We start from the raw sequence: 16,491 nt of genomic DNA on the forward strand, positions 1-16,491 counted from the left end.
TAAACCAGGACTAAACCAGGACTAAACCAGGTCTAAACCAGGACTAAACCAGGTCTAAACCAGGTCTAAACCAGGTCTAAACCAGGACTAAACCAGGACTAAACCAGGTCTAAACCAGGACTAAACCAGGTTTAAACCAGGTCTAAACCAGGACTAAACCAGGACTAAATCAGGTCTAAACCAGGACTAAACCAGGACTAAACCAGGTCTAAACCAGGACTAAACCAGGACTAAACCAGGACTAAACCAGGACAAAACCAGGTCTAAACCAGGTCTAAACCAGGTCTGAACCAGGTCTAAACCAGGACTAAACCAGGTCTAAACCAGGACTAAACCAGGTCTAAACCAGGTCTAAACCAGGTCTAAACCAGGTCTAAACCAGGACTAAACCAGGACTAAACCAGGTCTAAACCAGGTCTAAACCAGGACTAAACCAGGACTAAATCAGGTCTAAACCAGGACTCAACCAGGACTAAACCAGGTCTAAACCAGGACTAAACCAGGTTTAAACCAGGTCTAAACCAGGACTAAACCAGGACTAAATCAGGTCTAAACCAGGAATAAACCAGGACTAAACCAGGTCTAAACCAGGACTAAACCAGGTCTAAACCAGGTCTAAACCAGGTCTAAACCAGGTCTAAACCAGGACTAAACCAGACCTAAACCAGGTCTAAACCAGGACTAAACCAGGTTTAAACCAGGTCTAAACCAGGACTAAACCAGGACTAAATCAGGTCTAAACCAGGACTAAACCAGGACTAAACCAGGTCTAAACCAGGACTAAACCAGGACTAAACCAGGACTAAACCAGGACAAAACCAGGTCTAAACCAGGTCTAAACCAGGACTAAACCAGGACTAAACCAGGACTAAACCAGGTCTAAACCAGGTCTAAACCATGACTAAACCAGGACTAAACCAGGTCTAAACCAGGACTAAACCAGGACTAAACCAGGTCTAAACCAGGTCTAAACCATGACTAAACCAGGACTAAACCAGGTCTAAACCAGGACTAAACCAGGACTAAACCAGGACAAAACCAGGTCTAAACCAGGTCTAAACCAGGACTAAACCAGGACTAAACCAGGTTTAAACCAGGTCTAAACCAGGACTAAACCAGGTCTAAACCAGGTCTAAACCAGGACTAAACCAGGACTAAACCAGGTTTAAACCAGGTCTAAACCAGGACTAAACCAGGACTAAATCAGGTCCAAACCAGGACTAAACCAGGACTAAACCAGGTCTAAACCAGGACTAAACCAGGACTAAACCAGGACTAAACCAGGACAAAACCAGGTCTAAACCAGGTCTAAACCAGTACTAAACCAGGACTAAACCAGGACTAAACCAGGACTAAACCAGGTCTAAACCATGACTAAACCAGGACTAAACCAGGTCTAAACCAGGACTAAACCAGGACAAAACCAGGTCTAAACCAGGTCTAAACCAGGACTAAACCAGGACTAAACCAGGTCTAAACCAGGTCTAAACCAGGACTAAACCAGGACTAAACCAGGTCTTTGCAAAATTAGCATATCGAGTGTCTCATCTACAAGTAAAACTATTTTAAATGTGTTCAAAAAGAGAGTATTACGTCCCAAACAAGAATACAAAGTGATTGACAAAGTGATGACACATTTTAAGACGTTCCTGATGCTTGTGATGTTCATGTTTTGTCACGTGACTAAACACTGAGCCTAAACTGTCGACCGAGACCAAAAACCAGTGCGAGACCAGGAAACCGGCCCCAGAACCAAGTCTATATCTGGACTAAAGTGGGCTAAAAGAGCGAGCGAGTGAGAGCGGTGGGAGTTTAAAAGTCATTGTCCTCCGCAGCCTCGTCGTTCCTTCTGGAGCACTTTATCTCGCTCTAGTTTCTTTAAGGAAAAATGGCAGAGGGCGACGTAAGTGTGTCAATGTCGCGCGGCCGGCTCCAGTCACTTTGAGGAGAACCAGTTTTATTAATAGCCTCAGAACGGGCCCATTCTTTAAGGTGCCAAAACGACCTGCTTTTCACGCCGCGCCGATCGGGACGCTAGCAACAGGAGCGCGCGGTTCAACAGTCTGAGCCCTGCGTCCAATGAGTTTTCCGAGCGTGGCGTTGGGTCAAATGCAGCGTCTCCACGATCATGTGTTCCTGTTTGTGTTGCAGAGCGCTGGCCGACATCATGAGGCAGCAGGGCATCTCCCAGTACGAGCACGACGACATGGCGGCCGCCGACGGCTCCCCCAAAGACGAGACGCCGGTCAGGACGTCCAAGAACCACTACACGCCCGTGCACAGTAACCACGGCAACCACGGTGAGCCACACACACGCGCACGCAAGGTCTGGGGGGCCTAAAGCAGTAGTATGTAGATCTTCAGTGTGTCATTGTTCCTCACACGGATTTTCAGTGTGTCATTGTTCCTCACATGGATCTTCAGTGTGTCTGGTTTAGACCTGGTTTAGTCCTGGTTTAGTCCTGGTTTAGTCCTGGTTTAGTCCTGGTTAAAGGTGAGATATGAGCTGCTGTAACACGAGGAGTCGGGACACATTGAGCTCTAGTTGCATTTCATGTGAAGCGTTAGATTTGCACGTTTTGGTTTCAGATTCGTTTCGCCGTGTTCGTTTTAAACTTGAATCTGACCTGTCCAACTCGTCCAAGAAGCCGTGCGTCTGTAAAGTCCCGGCTGAGCGGCTCGAGGGCCGATAGTTTCCCTCTCACATCTCGATTTTGGCCCCCTGTCAGTGGTTGAAACGGCTCCATGTGTGAGGAGAGTCTGACACTTTAACGCAGATCTGACTCGGACCCTCGGCGCTCTCAGGAGGAATGAGCTTCACACGAGGCTTTTGAAAAGGCTCCACAAGTTTGAGCAGTTTGAGAGGAAAACGTTTCAAAAGTGTAAAGACCGTGAAGACTTTTGTTCTGTCAAACTTCGCCGCTTCATTCAAACACTTGCCTCGCGTGGATAATGTGTCCAGAGGAACTAGAGCTGAACTTTTTTTCTCTCATATCGATCTCGATTTTCATTTTATTTGGTCTGACTTCTGCTCGACTTCTGTTTGACTGATGATCGACTGTGACTTCAAAGACACAAATCATGGAGCGTTTCTCGTGATCTCGATCTCGATCCGTCGATGAGTGTGACGGGCTCTTATTCGAGTAAAAGTGATGGTTCTGGTTTATTTGCTCAGTCCAGGCTCATCTAATCCTCCACTGACGTAACTATGCAGAGTTGTCTCTGAGTTGCCATAGTAACAAGCACTGGTCAGGGCCAGGTTTAAAGGTCCAGATTCTTTTAGTTTTGTCCCTCAGATTCTTTTATCAATGACTTCTTCTTCTTCTTAGGTTTAGTTTCTGGTTAAACGCTTCATCTTCTGAAACACCCAAAGACTTTTCTCCTTATTATCTTTTTGTCAGGAGCAGAGCTGGACTTGACCTGTCTCTGGACGCTGCAATTATCTGCACAAAATACATTTAACTTAAGGATTCATGGTGGTTAAACAATTTTTAAAAACCTGCATGCATTTTCCTCTGTGGCTGTTAGTGACAAACTAAAGGCTACCGCGCCTGGAGAAACACCAGAGCTAAAGGCCACTGCGCCTGGAGAAACACCAGAGCTAAAGGCCACTGCGCCTGGAGAAACACCAGAGCTAAAGGCCACTGCGCCTGGAGAAACACCAGAGCTAAAGGCCACTGCGCCTGGAGAAACACCAGAGCTAAAGGCTACTGCGCCTGGAGAAACACCAGAGCTAAAGGCCACTGCGCCTGGAGAAACACCAGAGCTAAAGGCTACTGCGCCTGGAGAAACACCAGAGCTAAAGGCCACTGCGCCTGGAGAAACACCAGAGCTAAAGGCCACTGCGCCTGGAGAAACACCAGAGCTAAAGGCCACTGCGCCTGGAGAAACACCAGAGCTAAAGGCCACTGCGCCTGGAGAAACACCAGAGCTAAAGGCCACTGCGCCTGGAGAAACACCAGAGCTAAAGGCTACTGCGCCTGGAGAAACACCAGAGCTAAAGGCCACTGCGCCTGGAGAAACACCAGAGCTAAAGGCTACTGCGCCTGGAGAAACACCAGAGCTAAAGGCCACTGCGCCTGGAGAAACACCAGAGCTAAAGGCTACTGCGCCTGGAGAAACACCAGAGCTAAAGGCTACTGCGCCTGGAGAAACACCAGAGCTAAAGGCCACTGCGCCTGGAGAAACACCAGAGCTAAAGGCTACTGCGCCTGGAGAAACACCAGAGCTAAAGGCCACTGCGCCTGGAGAAACACCAGAGCTAAAGGCCACTGCGCCTGGAGAAACACCAGAGCTAAAGGCCACTGCGCCTGGAGAAACACCAGAGCTAAAGGCCACTGCAACAGGAAGAAGAGATGAAGTCTGGAACAGGAAGAAGAGAAGAAGTCTGGAACAGGAAGAAGAGATGAAGTCTGGAACAGGAAGAAGAGAAGAAGTCTGGAACAGGAAGAAGAGATGAAGTCTGGAACAGGAAGAAGAGAAGAAGTCTGGAACAGGAACAAGAGAAGAAGTCTGGAACAGGAAGAAGAGAAGAAGTCTGGAACAGGAAGAAGAGAAGAAGTCTGGAACAGGAAGAAGAGAAGAAGTCTGGAACAGGAAGAAGAGAAGAAGTCTGGAACAGGAAGAAGAGAAGAAGTCTGGAACAGGAAGAAGAGAAGAAGTCTGGAACAGGAAGAAGAGATGAAGTCTGGAACAGGAAGAAGAGAAGAAGTCTGGAACAGGAAGAAGAGAAGAAGTCTGGAACAGGAAGAGAAGAAGTCTGGAACAGGAAGAAGAGAAGAAGTCTGGAACAGGAAGAAGAGATGAAGTCTGGAACAGGAAGAAGAGAAGAAGTCTGGAACAGGAAGAAGAGAAGAAGTCTGGAACAGGAAGAAGAGATGAAGTCTGGAACAGGAAGAAGAGAAGAAGTCTGGAACAGGAAGAAGAGAAGAAGTCTGGAACAGGAAGAGAAGAAGTCTGGAACAGGAAAGGAAGAAATCTGGAACAGGAAAACGTTTTTTTTTACATCTTTATTGCTCTCAGTGAGAGACTTTCCTTTTCTTAAAAAAAAAAAAAAGTATAACAAATTAAAGGTTCCAAACGAAGGGCCACAGGCGAAGGGCTCCAAACTAAGGGCCCCAAACTAATGGCCCCAAACGAAGGACCCCAAACGATGGCCCCCAGACTAAGGGCTCCAAACGCCAAGGTTAAATGTGGTGCAGCTGCTGTGCTTTTTAAGATGTATCGCGTTAACTTGCCGAGTATCTCCCGATAAACCAGGTCTAAACCAGAACTGAACCAGGTCTAAACCAGGACTAAACCAGGACTAAACCAGGGCAAAACCAGGGCAAAACTAGGACTAAACCAGGACTACCCTAGGCTAAACCAGGACGAAGCCAGGACTAAACCAAGGCTAAACCAGGACTAAATCTGGACTAAACCAGGACTAAACCAGGGCTAAATTAGGACTAAACCATGACTAAACCATGACTAAACCATGACTAAACCAGGTTAAAACCAGGTTAAAACCAGGGCTAAACCATTTAGTCTTGATGACAAAAGCACCGAATTGGATCCAGCCTAAACTCGCTGGTGTCATCCATCACCCGCTCGGCGCTGCGTCCGCTCGGCGCTGCGTCCACTCGGCGCTGCGGGCGGAGACTCCGTTTAGCAGAAAATGGTGCGTTTAAAGGTGGACAAGTGAAGCCCGCGCCGGGACAGGCTTCGCTCCCCGAAACTCAGCGTAAATTGCAGTTGTTTGTGTCTCGCCCCGTGACTCTGTGATGGAGTCGGACAGGAGCCGAGATCTCCCCTGGTCCGTGTCGGAGCGGCCCAGCCCAATTACAGGGTGCGGACGGGCCGGCAGCGAGCGGGGGCGAGCCGGCGGCGAGCAGACACGGGCCGGCGGCGAGCGGAGACTCACGCCAGTAAACAGGAGACAAACGAGAACAAAAGGGAGTTAAACAGAGACTTTGTTCAGGCTTTTTCAAACGTGCTGTTTCAAAGTTTCAAAGGTCAGAGGGTTTTTGATCAGGAAACTCTCCAGATGATGAGGACTTTTGACGTTTCCTGGACGATCGTTTCAATTAATGACTCGTCTCAACCTTTGTGAAATTACAAAAAGCAAATGAAAAAACTGCAAAAATTATTGATGATAAAGAAGAAGAAAACCTCAGAGTGAATCGTCAAAGCAAGTAAATATGCACCTGAGCTAAACCAGGACTAAACCAGGACTAAATCAGGTCTAAACCAGATCTAAACCAGGACTAAACCAGGACTAAACCAGGTCTAAACCAGGACTAAACAAGGGCAAAACCATGACTAAAACAGGACTAAAACAGGACTAAATCAGGTCTAAACCAGATCTAAACCAGGACTAAACCAGGACTAAACCAGGACTAAACCAGGACTAAACCAGGGCAAAACCAGGACTAAAACAGGACGAAGCCAGGACTAAACCAGGTCTAAACCAGGACTGAACCAGGTCTAAACCAGGACTAAACCAGGGCGAAACCAGGACTAAACCAGGACTAAACCAAGGCAAAACCAGGGCAAAACCAGGACTAAACCAGGACGAAGCCAGGACTAAACCAAGGCTAAACCAGGACTAAACCAAGGCAAAACCAGGGCAAAACCAGGACTAAACCTGGGTGAAACCAGGACTAAACCAGGTCTAAACCAGGACTGAACCAGGTCTAAACCAGGACTGAACCAGGTCTAAACCAGGACTAAACCAGGGCGAAACCAGGACTAAACCAGGACTAAAACAGGACGAAGCCAGGACTAAATTGGGTGTTGAGGGCTCTGCACTTGACTGGCTCACATCCTACCTCACCAACAGGCAAGAGTTCATTTCCCTCTCCGGTCACTCATCCACCCTCTCCCCAGTAACGCAGGGGTCCCCCAGGGCTCAGTCCTCGGCCCCCTCCTCTTCATCTGCTACATCTTCCCCCTTGGTCACATCCTCCGCCAACTCAACCTGTACTTTCACTGCTACGCTGACGACACCCAGATATACCTCACCACCAAATCCACCCAAAACCCTCCCCTCAGCCACATCGAAACCTGCATCTCTACAATAAAATCATGGCTCACTCTCAACTTCCTCAAACTGAACAGTGACAAAACAGAGCTCCTCCTCATTGGCACCAAATCCACTCTCAATAAAACTGGTCCCTTTTCACTCAGCATCGACACCTCGACCATCACCCCCTCTACCCTGGTACGCAATCTCGGTGTCATCATGGACCCCACCCTCTCCTTCACTCCCCATGTCAGCCACATCGTCAAGACCTCATACTTCCACCTCCGCCGCATCGCCAAAATCCGACACTGCCTCACCCTCCCCGCTGCTGAATCCCTCATCCATGCCTTCATCTCCTCCCGCCTCGACTACTGCAACTCCCTCTTCACTGGCATCTCCTCCCATTCCCTCCATAGACTCCAAATGGTCCAAAACTCCACTGCCCGCCTCCTCACCCACACCCGGTCCCGTGAACACATCACTCCCGTTCTCCGCTCTCTCCACTGGCTCCCCATCAAGCAGCGCATAAACTTTAAAATACTCCTCCTCACCTTCAAAGCTCTTCACCACCTTGCCCCCCCCTACCTGTCTGACCTCCTCATCCCCCACCGCCCCACCCGAGCTCTCCGATCCTCCTCCTCTCTCACCCTGACTGCACCAACATCCCGACTCAAAACTTTTGGCGACAGAGCATTCTCCCGAACAGCACCCCGACTCTGGAACTCCCTCCCCCAACCTGTCCGCCACTCTCCCTCACTCACAACATTCAAATCCCGCCTAAAAACATACCTCTTCACCCAAGCCTATGACCTCCCCTACCCCTAGCCTCCTCTACCCATGGATCTATTATAATATCTGGATAGGGTACGCCCCCTCTGCCTCTGGCTCCAAATTGAGTAGTGGCCACTTCGCAGAATGCAGCCTTTTGGTCGGACCATTTCAGGAGTTCGGCCTCTAAAATTACCAAACATGCTAAATTGTTTTTAGTCTAAAAATAAAATAGAAGGAATTTCACTCTTCAACTGTTTCTAAAATACTTAAAAAATACATTTTTAACCTTCCGGTGAACGGTGTACGCGCACCGAGCGCGCACGTCACCCTCATGAACGAGCTTCAAAAGAACATGTGACGGAAACTGAACACAAGCAGAAGAAAGTGACGAGACGAGACCAACAATACACGTGAGTTGTGTTTGTATGTCATTCCTCACGTTTCACACATTGTTCCATATGAAGTGTAAATCAACGATTACACAGTTAACACAAGTTAACACGAGCTAACACGAGCTAACGTAAGCTAAAGTTTAGCTACACAAAGATGCAATAACACGTCGTGATGGCTCGTGCTTCTGCAAATAAATAACTAATTATTTCTCTTACTAAATGTTCTATTAGACAAGAGGTTATGCACAGATCAAGGAAAACTAGAGAAAGAAGGGAAATAAAGTGATGTTTGTATTATGTGCTATAAAACACAACCAATAATTCAAATATAACCTGCTGAAATGGGTAATATCTTACAAATATAAATGTAAAGGTGTTTAAAAGTGACAGTGCTGTACTTACAGGGGCTGAGACCACATTTGAGGTTTTATTACCCATTTAATAATGACGTGTGCTATGTTTAAACAAAGCACACGCTTGTTTTCTATAGAAATGTCATGGATTTACTTCCATGGAATATGTAGAGATTTAGCAAACATGTGAGTTATGTTCTAACTTCTAAGGTTTAAACTTATGCATAAATAAATGACTTTTGGTTCTAGCTTTAAAAATTAATGTGAAAAGAGGAACTTTTGTGTTACAGAGCGAAATGTAAATCTGTCAATAACATATTCCAGCTTTTCTCTGTTAAATGTGCAGAATATATCAATGTTCTAATGAGTATCTTTCTCATCTTCAGAGTGCTGACCAGTGAGTTTAGTCTGTCTGTGCTGTCCAGAGCTCTACAGGTCACTACAGGTCACTGCAGGTCACTACAGGTCACTACAGGTCACTACAGGTCACTACAGGTCACTGCAGACCTAATCACTGCAGACACAGAGTCATCTCAAGTAAACTCCTGACGACTCCAAAGCAAAAGGTATTTTAATAATAACTTCTGCCTCGACTAAAAGTAAACTGTGTAGAATCAGTATTTTGAATTTATAAAATGTCTGTTTTGTTATGACCAAAAAAACTAAATGATAATTGTTCTTCAAAAGAGCCACTCCTGTGTCACATGTGTCTGTGAAGCAGCTTCAGGACAAACATGTGAAGTGTATGTTATATGACTTGTATAATCTAAAACATATGAAGTGTATGTTCTATGACTTGTATAATCTAAACATATGAAGTGTATGTTATATGACTTGTATAATCTAAAGCTGTGACATGTTCTGTTTGTCTCAGTCATACGATGGAGCTGAACGGTGCAGTTACTGAAGTACAGAAGACTGCGTAGCCATGGAAACAAAGTCTTGTTAAATACTGAGATATTCAGTATTTAACACAATAATGTCACATTCATGTGCATATAACTGATGTAAAAAGAGTGTTTATTTTACCATTATTATTAGTATTATTTTGTCTTACGCTGTTTTTATTTTATCTTTATTTCCCCCTCCATTCTTTATTAAGGTATGAGAGGTTCTGTCTAGAGGAGTTTTTGTTTATAAGAGTTCTTCTATTAAGATCGATCTATTAAGAGTGTTTTTTAAACTTCCTATAAGTTTTCTGTCCTTTTCCTCTGGATCTACTGTGTTGCAACAACAAAATTTCCTCATGTGTGGACAATAAAGGAATACCTTATTTTATTCAGTTTGTTCTATTTGACTTATACAGGTTGTTTTATCATTGTTAATATTTTTATGTTGCACTGAATCACCAAAGCAAGTTCCACTGTTTGTGAATTCTGTTCTTTGACAATGGAATAAACCTTTTCTGATTATATTAATGATGATAATAATAATGAACATTACACAGACTCAAACTCCTTAATAAGGGACTCCCACATTGTAGCTTTAAAACTCATTGTAGCTTTAAAACTCAACTAAAACTGGCTAAAATCAATTTATCATTTGTAGTTATAATCAGATTTGCATTTATTGAACAAGTTCATTCATGTTCATTATTTGTATTAAATACATTAATAAACAAATGTGTTTTGTATTTATTAAAGATTGACATGATAAAAAAAAACGACACAAAAGGAAACTGAATATAATTAAATACTGCTTAACTCAATTATGTAACAGAATCGATGATTATATTTTATTTTTCTTCTCATCTGATTAAAAAAAATGCATATTGGCCAAATTATATTATGTAAATAAATAACTGAAAAGTTAATAACAAAATAAATACCCAAACCAAAAACTACAGAAAATGATGAGGACGTTATTCCACCTCTAAATGTAATTCATTGTCATTAAACCAGACTTTTTTATCTTAACACTTCTTTATAATTCTCTTAAATATCAGAGCTTTACAACATGATACATGTATATTTATAGATGGATATAACAATCCATCATTATACGTTACGTAAACAGAATATTTCAAGCCGAATTATTCCAAAAGTCCGTGTTGACTGTTCTCAGTCTTTCACGCTGCTGTGACGTGCGCGCTCCCGACGCCAAAGCCTCACGGCGATGACGTCACAAAAGTGGGAGGAGATATACCACTGTTCAGGAAGTAATGCGGAACTAAAAAACTTTTTTGGAACCATGCGCCAATGAGCAGCTCCATAGGTTTCAATGGCGGCCATCTTGGCTTCCGGGGGCTTGCCGCTACCCCATTGCCTACTCTTCTACCCCCTGTTACATCCCCATCTTTTTCTCTCTACTTCTTCTGTCTTGTTCATTTTATCTGTATATTAATGTGTATTGTATGTGCTGTCCCCCCCTGTCTGTAAATACCCCCCCTTTTTTATTATGTTCAGCGTCTTTGGGTCACTGAAAAGCGCTATATAAATAAAAGTTATTATTATTAGGCCCGAGCGCCACAAGCTGGCGAGAGGCCTATTAATCTCGTAAGGCCGTGCAAAGCACGGCTGCGAAAGTGCGCACGTAGTGCGCACGAAATCGAGCGCGAAGCGCTCGCCCACTTCCAAACACTCACTAACGCACTCCTTCACTCACGCACGCCCCGTGTATACTAATTAGTAGTAGGAAAATGGAACATTACCGTTGTAAACGGGCGAAGCGGTCGTCATCCCCTTATAAAGCACTCATTTGCGCTAAGTAGCTCACGAATACGTTCCCCATCTCTTGCATGTTCCGTGCATATAAGCATGTAATGCAAAAATTGAACATTATTACTGTATAGAGGGCCAAAAACACAAAGTGGGCGGAGACCACTCAAAATTAACGAAAGTACCCGTCAGTGACCAGGGACCCACACCATGAGGTAGGAAAGGGCGAGCGCTTTCCGAAAATGTATAGTTTATGATATTTGAAAAATGGGAAACATTGTTTTCGCATCGGAATATTATTCTTTCTTCTTCTCGGGACCAACCCCCCTATTTTTCACCCAGTGAACATTGACGAAAAGTCACAAAAATGTTCACACCTCTAAAAATCGTGCCTCTCTACATTCTGGCTATTTCCCTTTTCTAAAATAAAAAAATTGGCGCGTCAGCGCCCCCCAAATGTACCAAAAATGCATTGAGAGATGGGAAATGACCCAAAAAAAATCTGATCGTAGAATCATGAAATTTGGCGCAGAGGTAGATGGTGACAAGAGAAGTAAAAAATATTATTATGGCAACGCCGTCCGCCCAACCAAATGTCGGCCATATTGCTTCAAAAATGGCTAAACATGACTTTGGAGTTTTGCCAAACGTCGTACTTTTACGAACTCCTCCCAGGGCGTTGGCCCTAAAAAGCTGAAATTTGGTGAAAATGCTACTGAGGAGTGGGACATCAAAAGTTATCCAAATTACATTGATACCTCTCACGGTCTCTGTGCGGCGAAGCCGCAAACTGTAGCTAGAATTTCAGAAATCTCCCATATTTAAAATTTCTGCCGTTTGCGCAGATAAAGTCCGAATTGCGTCAAATTAGAATCAGTTGTTAAACTCTTTGCCCTAAACCTACTTGAAGTGAAATAAATTAATTTGGCGCCACAGCGCCCCCTACAGATTTTATATGGAGGTTAAATGTTTAGTTTTGCGAAATTATATGAAATTTGACACACAACTCAATTTTAGCATCCCCATCAAAAAAGTCAATGAGACCCATGTCATAATTGTTATGGCGTTGCCGTAACGATGACCGAAACCTTTCATGTTATTCCAATGGGAAAATCGCCAGAACATGTTTACACTTTAGACTTTCACAAACTCCTCCCAGGGCGTTAGACATATTAACCTGAAATTTGGTGAGACTCATCTTCAGGACCATCAAAAGTTATCCACATTTTCATTCAAAGAGTCACGGTGTCTGTGCGGCAAAGCCGCACATTTTGCCAAGAATTCAAAATAAAATTGCTTTTTGATGGTAAAACAAAGGGGAGAAGATGTGACAGGGTCACAGATTCAGCAGTAGGCGTAATAAAAGGACAATTGGGGCGCGTTAGCGCCCCCTCCTCTTGCGGTGTGGCGGCGGCGTAGCGAGGGCCGATCATTGCCGCTTGCGGCTATATTTATTATTATTATTATAAACCAAGGCAAAACCAGGGCAAAACCAGGACTAAACCAGGACTACCCTAGGCTAAACCAGGACGAAGCCAGGACTAAACCAAGGCTAAACCAGGACTAAATCTGGACTAAACCAGGACTAAAACGGGGCTAAACCAGGACTAAACCATGACTAAACCATGACTAAACCAGGTTAAAACCAGGTTAAAACCAGGGCTAAACCATTTAGTCTTGATGACAAAAGCACCGGACAGGCTTGAGTTGTTTCTGGTGTAGAGTAGCGTTTTGTTGGAGCTGAAATCAGACCTCACGTGAGTCTCTTGTTTCACGTTTCCAGTGCGTTTGACCCTGATGGTCTCGCGCTTAAGCTCCCGCTCAGTCATGAAGCAGCGCTGATTCAACCTCTGCAGCTCAGCGCCACGGCGATTCTGGAGGAGGCGGAGCTGAACATGAGCCTGAACACACACTTGGATGAGTCTCTGCAGGTTAAGGTTCAGGGGCTCCTCAAAACTGTCTGCGAGTAGGCTAACGTTTATTAGCATAGGCACTAGCATTAGCCAACTGCCAACTACAGAAGAAAAGAGAACAATGGCGGCAACGCAAGGAACTGAAGGGTGTGGTCAACAGTTGCTCTGGTAGTGCTAGTTATATGAGTTTAGAGTGAGATTAACTTGATAACTCATCTCTGGCAGATGTGCACTGTTGTACTCCTGAGGCTTTGGCACGTGGACTGTTCTGTGGCCGCTCTGTGCTCTTCTGCCGCTCTGTGTGTTCTCCTTTACCTTCTGTAAAGTTTTTGCCTCCGAAACACAGACGAAAAGACCTTTTATAACAAAGACAGTGACATTATTTCATCCAAATGTCAAAAAATAACATCCAACTTCTGTTTTTCACCACTTTATTTGAAAATGTTCTCTATTTAGAAGCCGTGAATTGCCGAGTTTGAACTTTTACTTGGTTAAAAATGGATTTAAAAAGTGCAATAGGAATAATGGTTTGACCGCTCGACTCTTCGGGAAAACGATCTAGAATAATGGTGTCGTCGTTTGTTCTCCTCGCAGGTCATTACGCCAAGGAGAACCTGCTCCCCGGAGGTCAGGACATGCACAACTTCATCTCGTCCGGCTTCGTGACGCTCGGACGTGGACATTTGAAAGGTGAGTCCACCAAGGGTCCTTTGTGGAGGTTGCAGGTCGTTTGGGGAGGTCGTGGGTCGTTTGTGGAGATTGTGGGTCGTTTGTGGAGGTCGCGGGTCGTCAGGGAGGTTGCGGCTCGTTTTTGGAGGTTGTAGGTTGTTTGTGGAGGTTGTGGGTCATTTGTGGAGGTCGCGGGTCGTCAGGGAGGTCGCGGCTCGTTTTTGGAGGTTGTAGGTTGTTTGTGGAGGTTGTGGGTCATTTGTGGAGGTCGTAGGTCGTTTGTGGAGGTTGTGGGTCGTTCGGGAGATCGCGGGTCGTTTGTGGAGGTTGCGAGTCATCCGGGAGGTCGCGGGTCATTTGTGGGGATCTCGTGGGTCGTTTGTGGAGGTCACAGGTCATTTGTGGAGGTCACAGGTCATTTGTGGAGGTCACAGGTCATTTGTGGAGGTTGCGGGGCATTTGTGAATCCGCCGTGACCGGGACGCGCTGTTGACACATTTTAAGTGTGACAAAAAAAGACTTCAGTCGCGTGAAAACTGGGACACGAGTGATTTCAGTGCGAGCGCAGAGAATGTGTGCGACTTTATGATTGGAAATGAGAATTTTCGAGAGGTTGTGACTCTTTGTGCTAATGCAGTTTGTGTTTCACACGTTTCTGTGTTTTTAGTTCTTTTAGTTTGTGTTTCTTCACCTAAAGTTGGAGGTGTGTTTAACCCTGGTTTTGTCCTGGATTTACCCAGATGTTGTTTTAGTGTTTTTAGTCCATCCCGAAACACAAAAATGAACTGGGCGAAACAAGGACTAGAACAGGACCAAACTGTGCTGATTTTAGAACCAAGCAATGTCTTGCTTTTGTCCTGATTTGGTTCTTTTGTCCTCCACCAGGAAAGTGACATCATTTGTTTTTCTGATCATCTATTCTAAGAGTCATTTTCAAACCTTTCTCTCCAAGTCCCACAGTAAAAACCGTCCGAGTTCCAGGTCTAAACCCGGACTTTATCAGGCCTACATTTGGTCTAAACTATGTCAAAGAAAGGATGTGCAGCACAAAGCAGGGTAAAAGCATGAATGGATTTGTCTCTAAATGAAACTAATGCTGGAGCTGCAGAGTGCTTTTAGACTCTGAGAGAGTCTTTTTCAGAGCAGCGTTTTGTTTTTTCACACCTGACACGTTCGACTGCTCAAATGTCGCTGTGACGTGTCGTCGTCTGATTTACACAGGACAGAATGTGAGAAGGAAAGTCACAAACACAAACAGAACAGAACATTTCTGACCATTGGAAAACAGGAAACCTCACGATGGACATCAGTTTAGCCCATGTTTAGTCCTTGTTTAGTCCTGGTTTAGTCCTGGTTTAGTCCTGGTGTAGCCCGGGTTCAGTCCTGGTTTAGATCTGGTTTAGTCCTGGTTTTAACCTGGTTTAGTCCTGGTATAGACCTGTTTTAGTCCTGGTTTAATCCTGGTTTAGACCTGGTTTAGACCTGGTTAAGTCCTGGTTTAGTCCTGGTTTAGCCCAGGTTTAGACCTGGTTTAGTCCTGTTTTAGTCCTGGTTTAGTCCTGTATTAGTCCAGGTTTAGTCCTGGTTTAGTCTTGTTTTAGTCCTGGTTTAGTCCTGTATTAGTCCAGGTTTAGTCCTGGTTTAGTCTTGTTTTAGTCCTGGTTTAGTCCCGTTTAGTCCCGGTTTAGCCCTGGTTCAGCCCTGGTTTAGTCCTGGTTTAGTCCTGGTTTAGCTCTGGTTTAGTCCTGTTTTAGCCCTGTTTTGGCCCTGTTTAGTCCTGGTTTAGTCCTGTTTTAGCCCTGTTTTAGATTTGTTTTAAACCTAGTCAGCTTTTAGCTATCTAAATTAGCTAATCTAATTTTAGTCCTGGTTTAGTCTAGTTTTAGGTCTGGTTTAGACTAGTTTTAGTCCTGATTTAATCTGTTTTTAGGTCTTGTTTAGTCTAGTTTTAGTCCTGGTTTAGTCTGGTTTTAGGTGTGGTTTGTCTGTGATTATATCAGGTCTGGAAACACAAACTCTGGTGTGGATAAAAAGCGTCTCAGAGAATAAGTCCTGGTTAAATCCTGGTTTAATCCTCGTTAAACGTTCTCTGGTCCTCACACATTTAATTGCTTTTCAGTGTTTCTTTGGTTGGGCCGAGGCTGGTTTTGTGACGATATGAAACATTATGAAAACATAGATTTGATTGACAGCTGTGGACAAAGGCCCTTCAGACGCTCGACTTTCACAACTTCAGAAAAGTGCCATTTCTCCACAAAGACTTGAGATGATTCAGAAAGAACGTCACATCACAACTGCTGCTATTATTCTTAATGACTAACGCCGCTGTCAATCTTCCTGAGACCAGCTCTGGACCTGATGCAGCCCTTCTGCTCTTCAGTCTGGTTTAGTCCTGGTTTAGACCTGGTTTAGACCGGGTTTAGACCGGGTTTAGACCGGGTTTAGTCCTGGTTTAGTCTGGTTTGGACCTGGTTTAGACCTGGTTTAGACCTGGTTTAGACCGGGTTTAGTCCTGGTTTAGTCTGGTTTGGACCTGGTTTAGACCTGGTTTAGACCGGGTTTATTCCTGGTTTAGTCTGGTTTGGACCTGGTTTAGACCTGGTTTAGACCTGGTTTAGACCGGATTTAGTCCTGGTTTAGTCCTGGTTTAGACCTGGTTTAGACCGGGTTTAGTCCTGGTTTGGTCTGGTTTGGACCTGGTTTAGACCTGGTTTAGACCTGGTTTAGTCCTGG

The 16,491-nt window shown here is 44.8% G+C and overlaps 1 protein-coding gene and 1 long non-coding RNA gene across 3 annotated transcripts in view; both read left to right on the plus strand.

The window, feature by feature from the left end:
* Window positions 1–16,491, plus strand: part of LOC140358031 (protein shisa-6-like) — an 89,897-nt gene that overhangs the window by 14,787 nt on the left and 58,619 nt on the right. For both annotated transcript variants that reach the window (XM_072442673.1, XM_072442674.1), the window contains exons 2-3: window positions 2,152–2,300; window positions 13,684–13,779. In XM_072442673.1, coding sequence (XP_072298774.1) covers window positions 2,152–2,300; window positions 13,684–13,779 — 245 coding nt within the window. The remainder of the gene's footprint in view (window positions 1–2,151; window positions 2,301–13,683; window positions 13,780–16,491) is intronic.
* LOC140358032 (uncharacterized) lies at window positions 8,903–10,058 on the plus strand. The gene is made up of 3 exons (XR_011926688.1): window positions 8,903–8,954; window positions 8,985–9,085; window positions 9,394–10,058. It is a non-coding gene; the product is annotated as an uncharacterized lncRNA (long non-coding RNA).

The sequence above is a fragment of the Eucyclogobius newberryi genome, unplaced genomic scaffold (genome assembly GCF_026437365.1).
Source record: "Eucyclogobius newberryi isolate DKJ021-1_F unplaced genomic scaffold, fEucNew1.0.hap1 SCAF_13, whole genome shotgun sequence".
Lineage (NCBI taxonomy): Eukaryota > Metazoa > Chordata > Actinopteri > Gobiiformes > Gobiidae > Eucyclogobius > Eucyclogobius newberryi.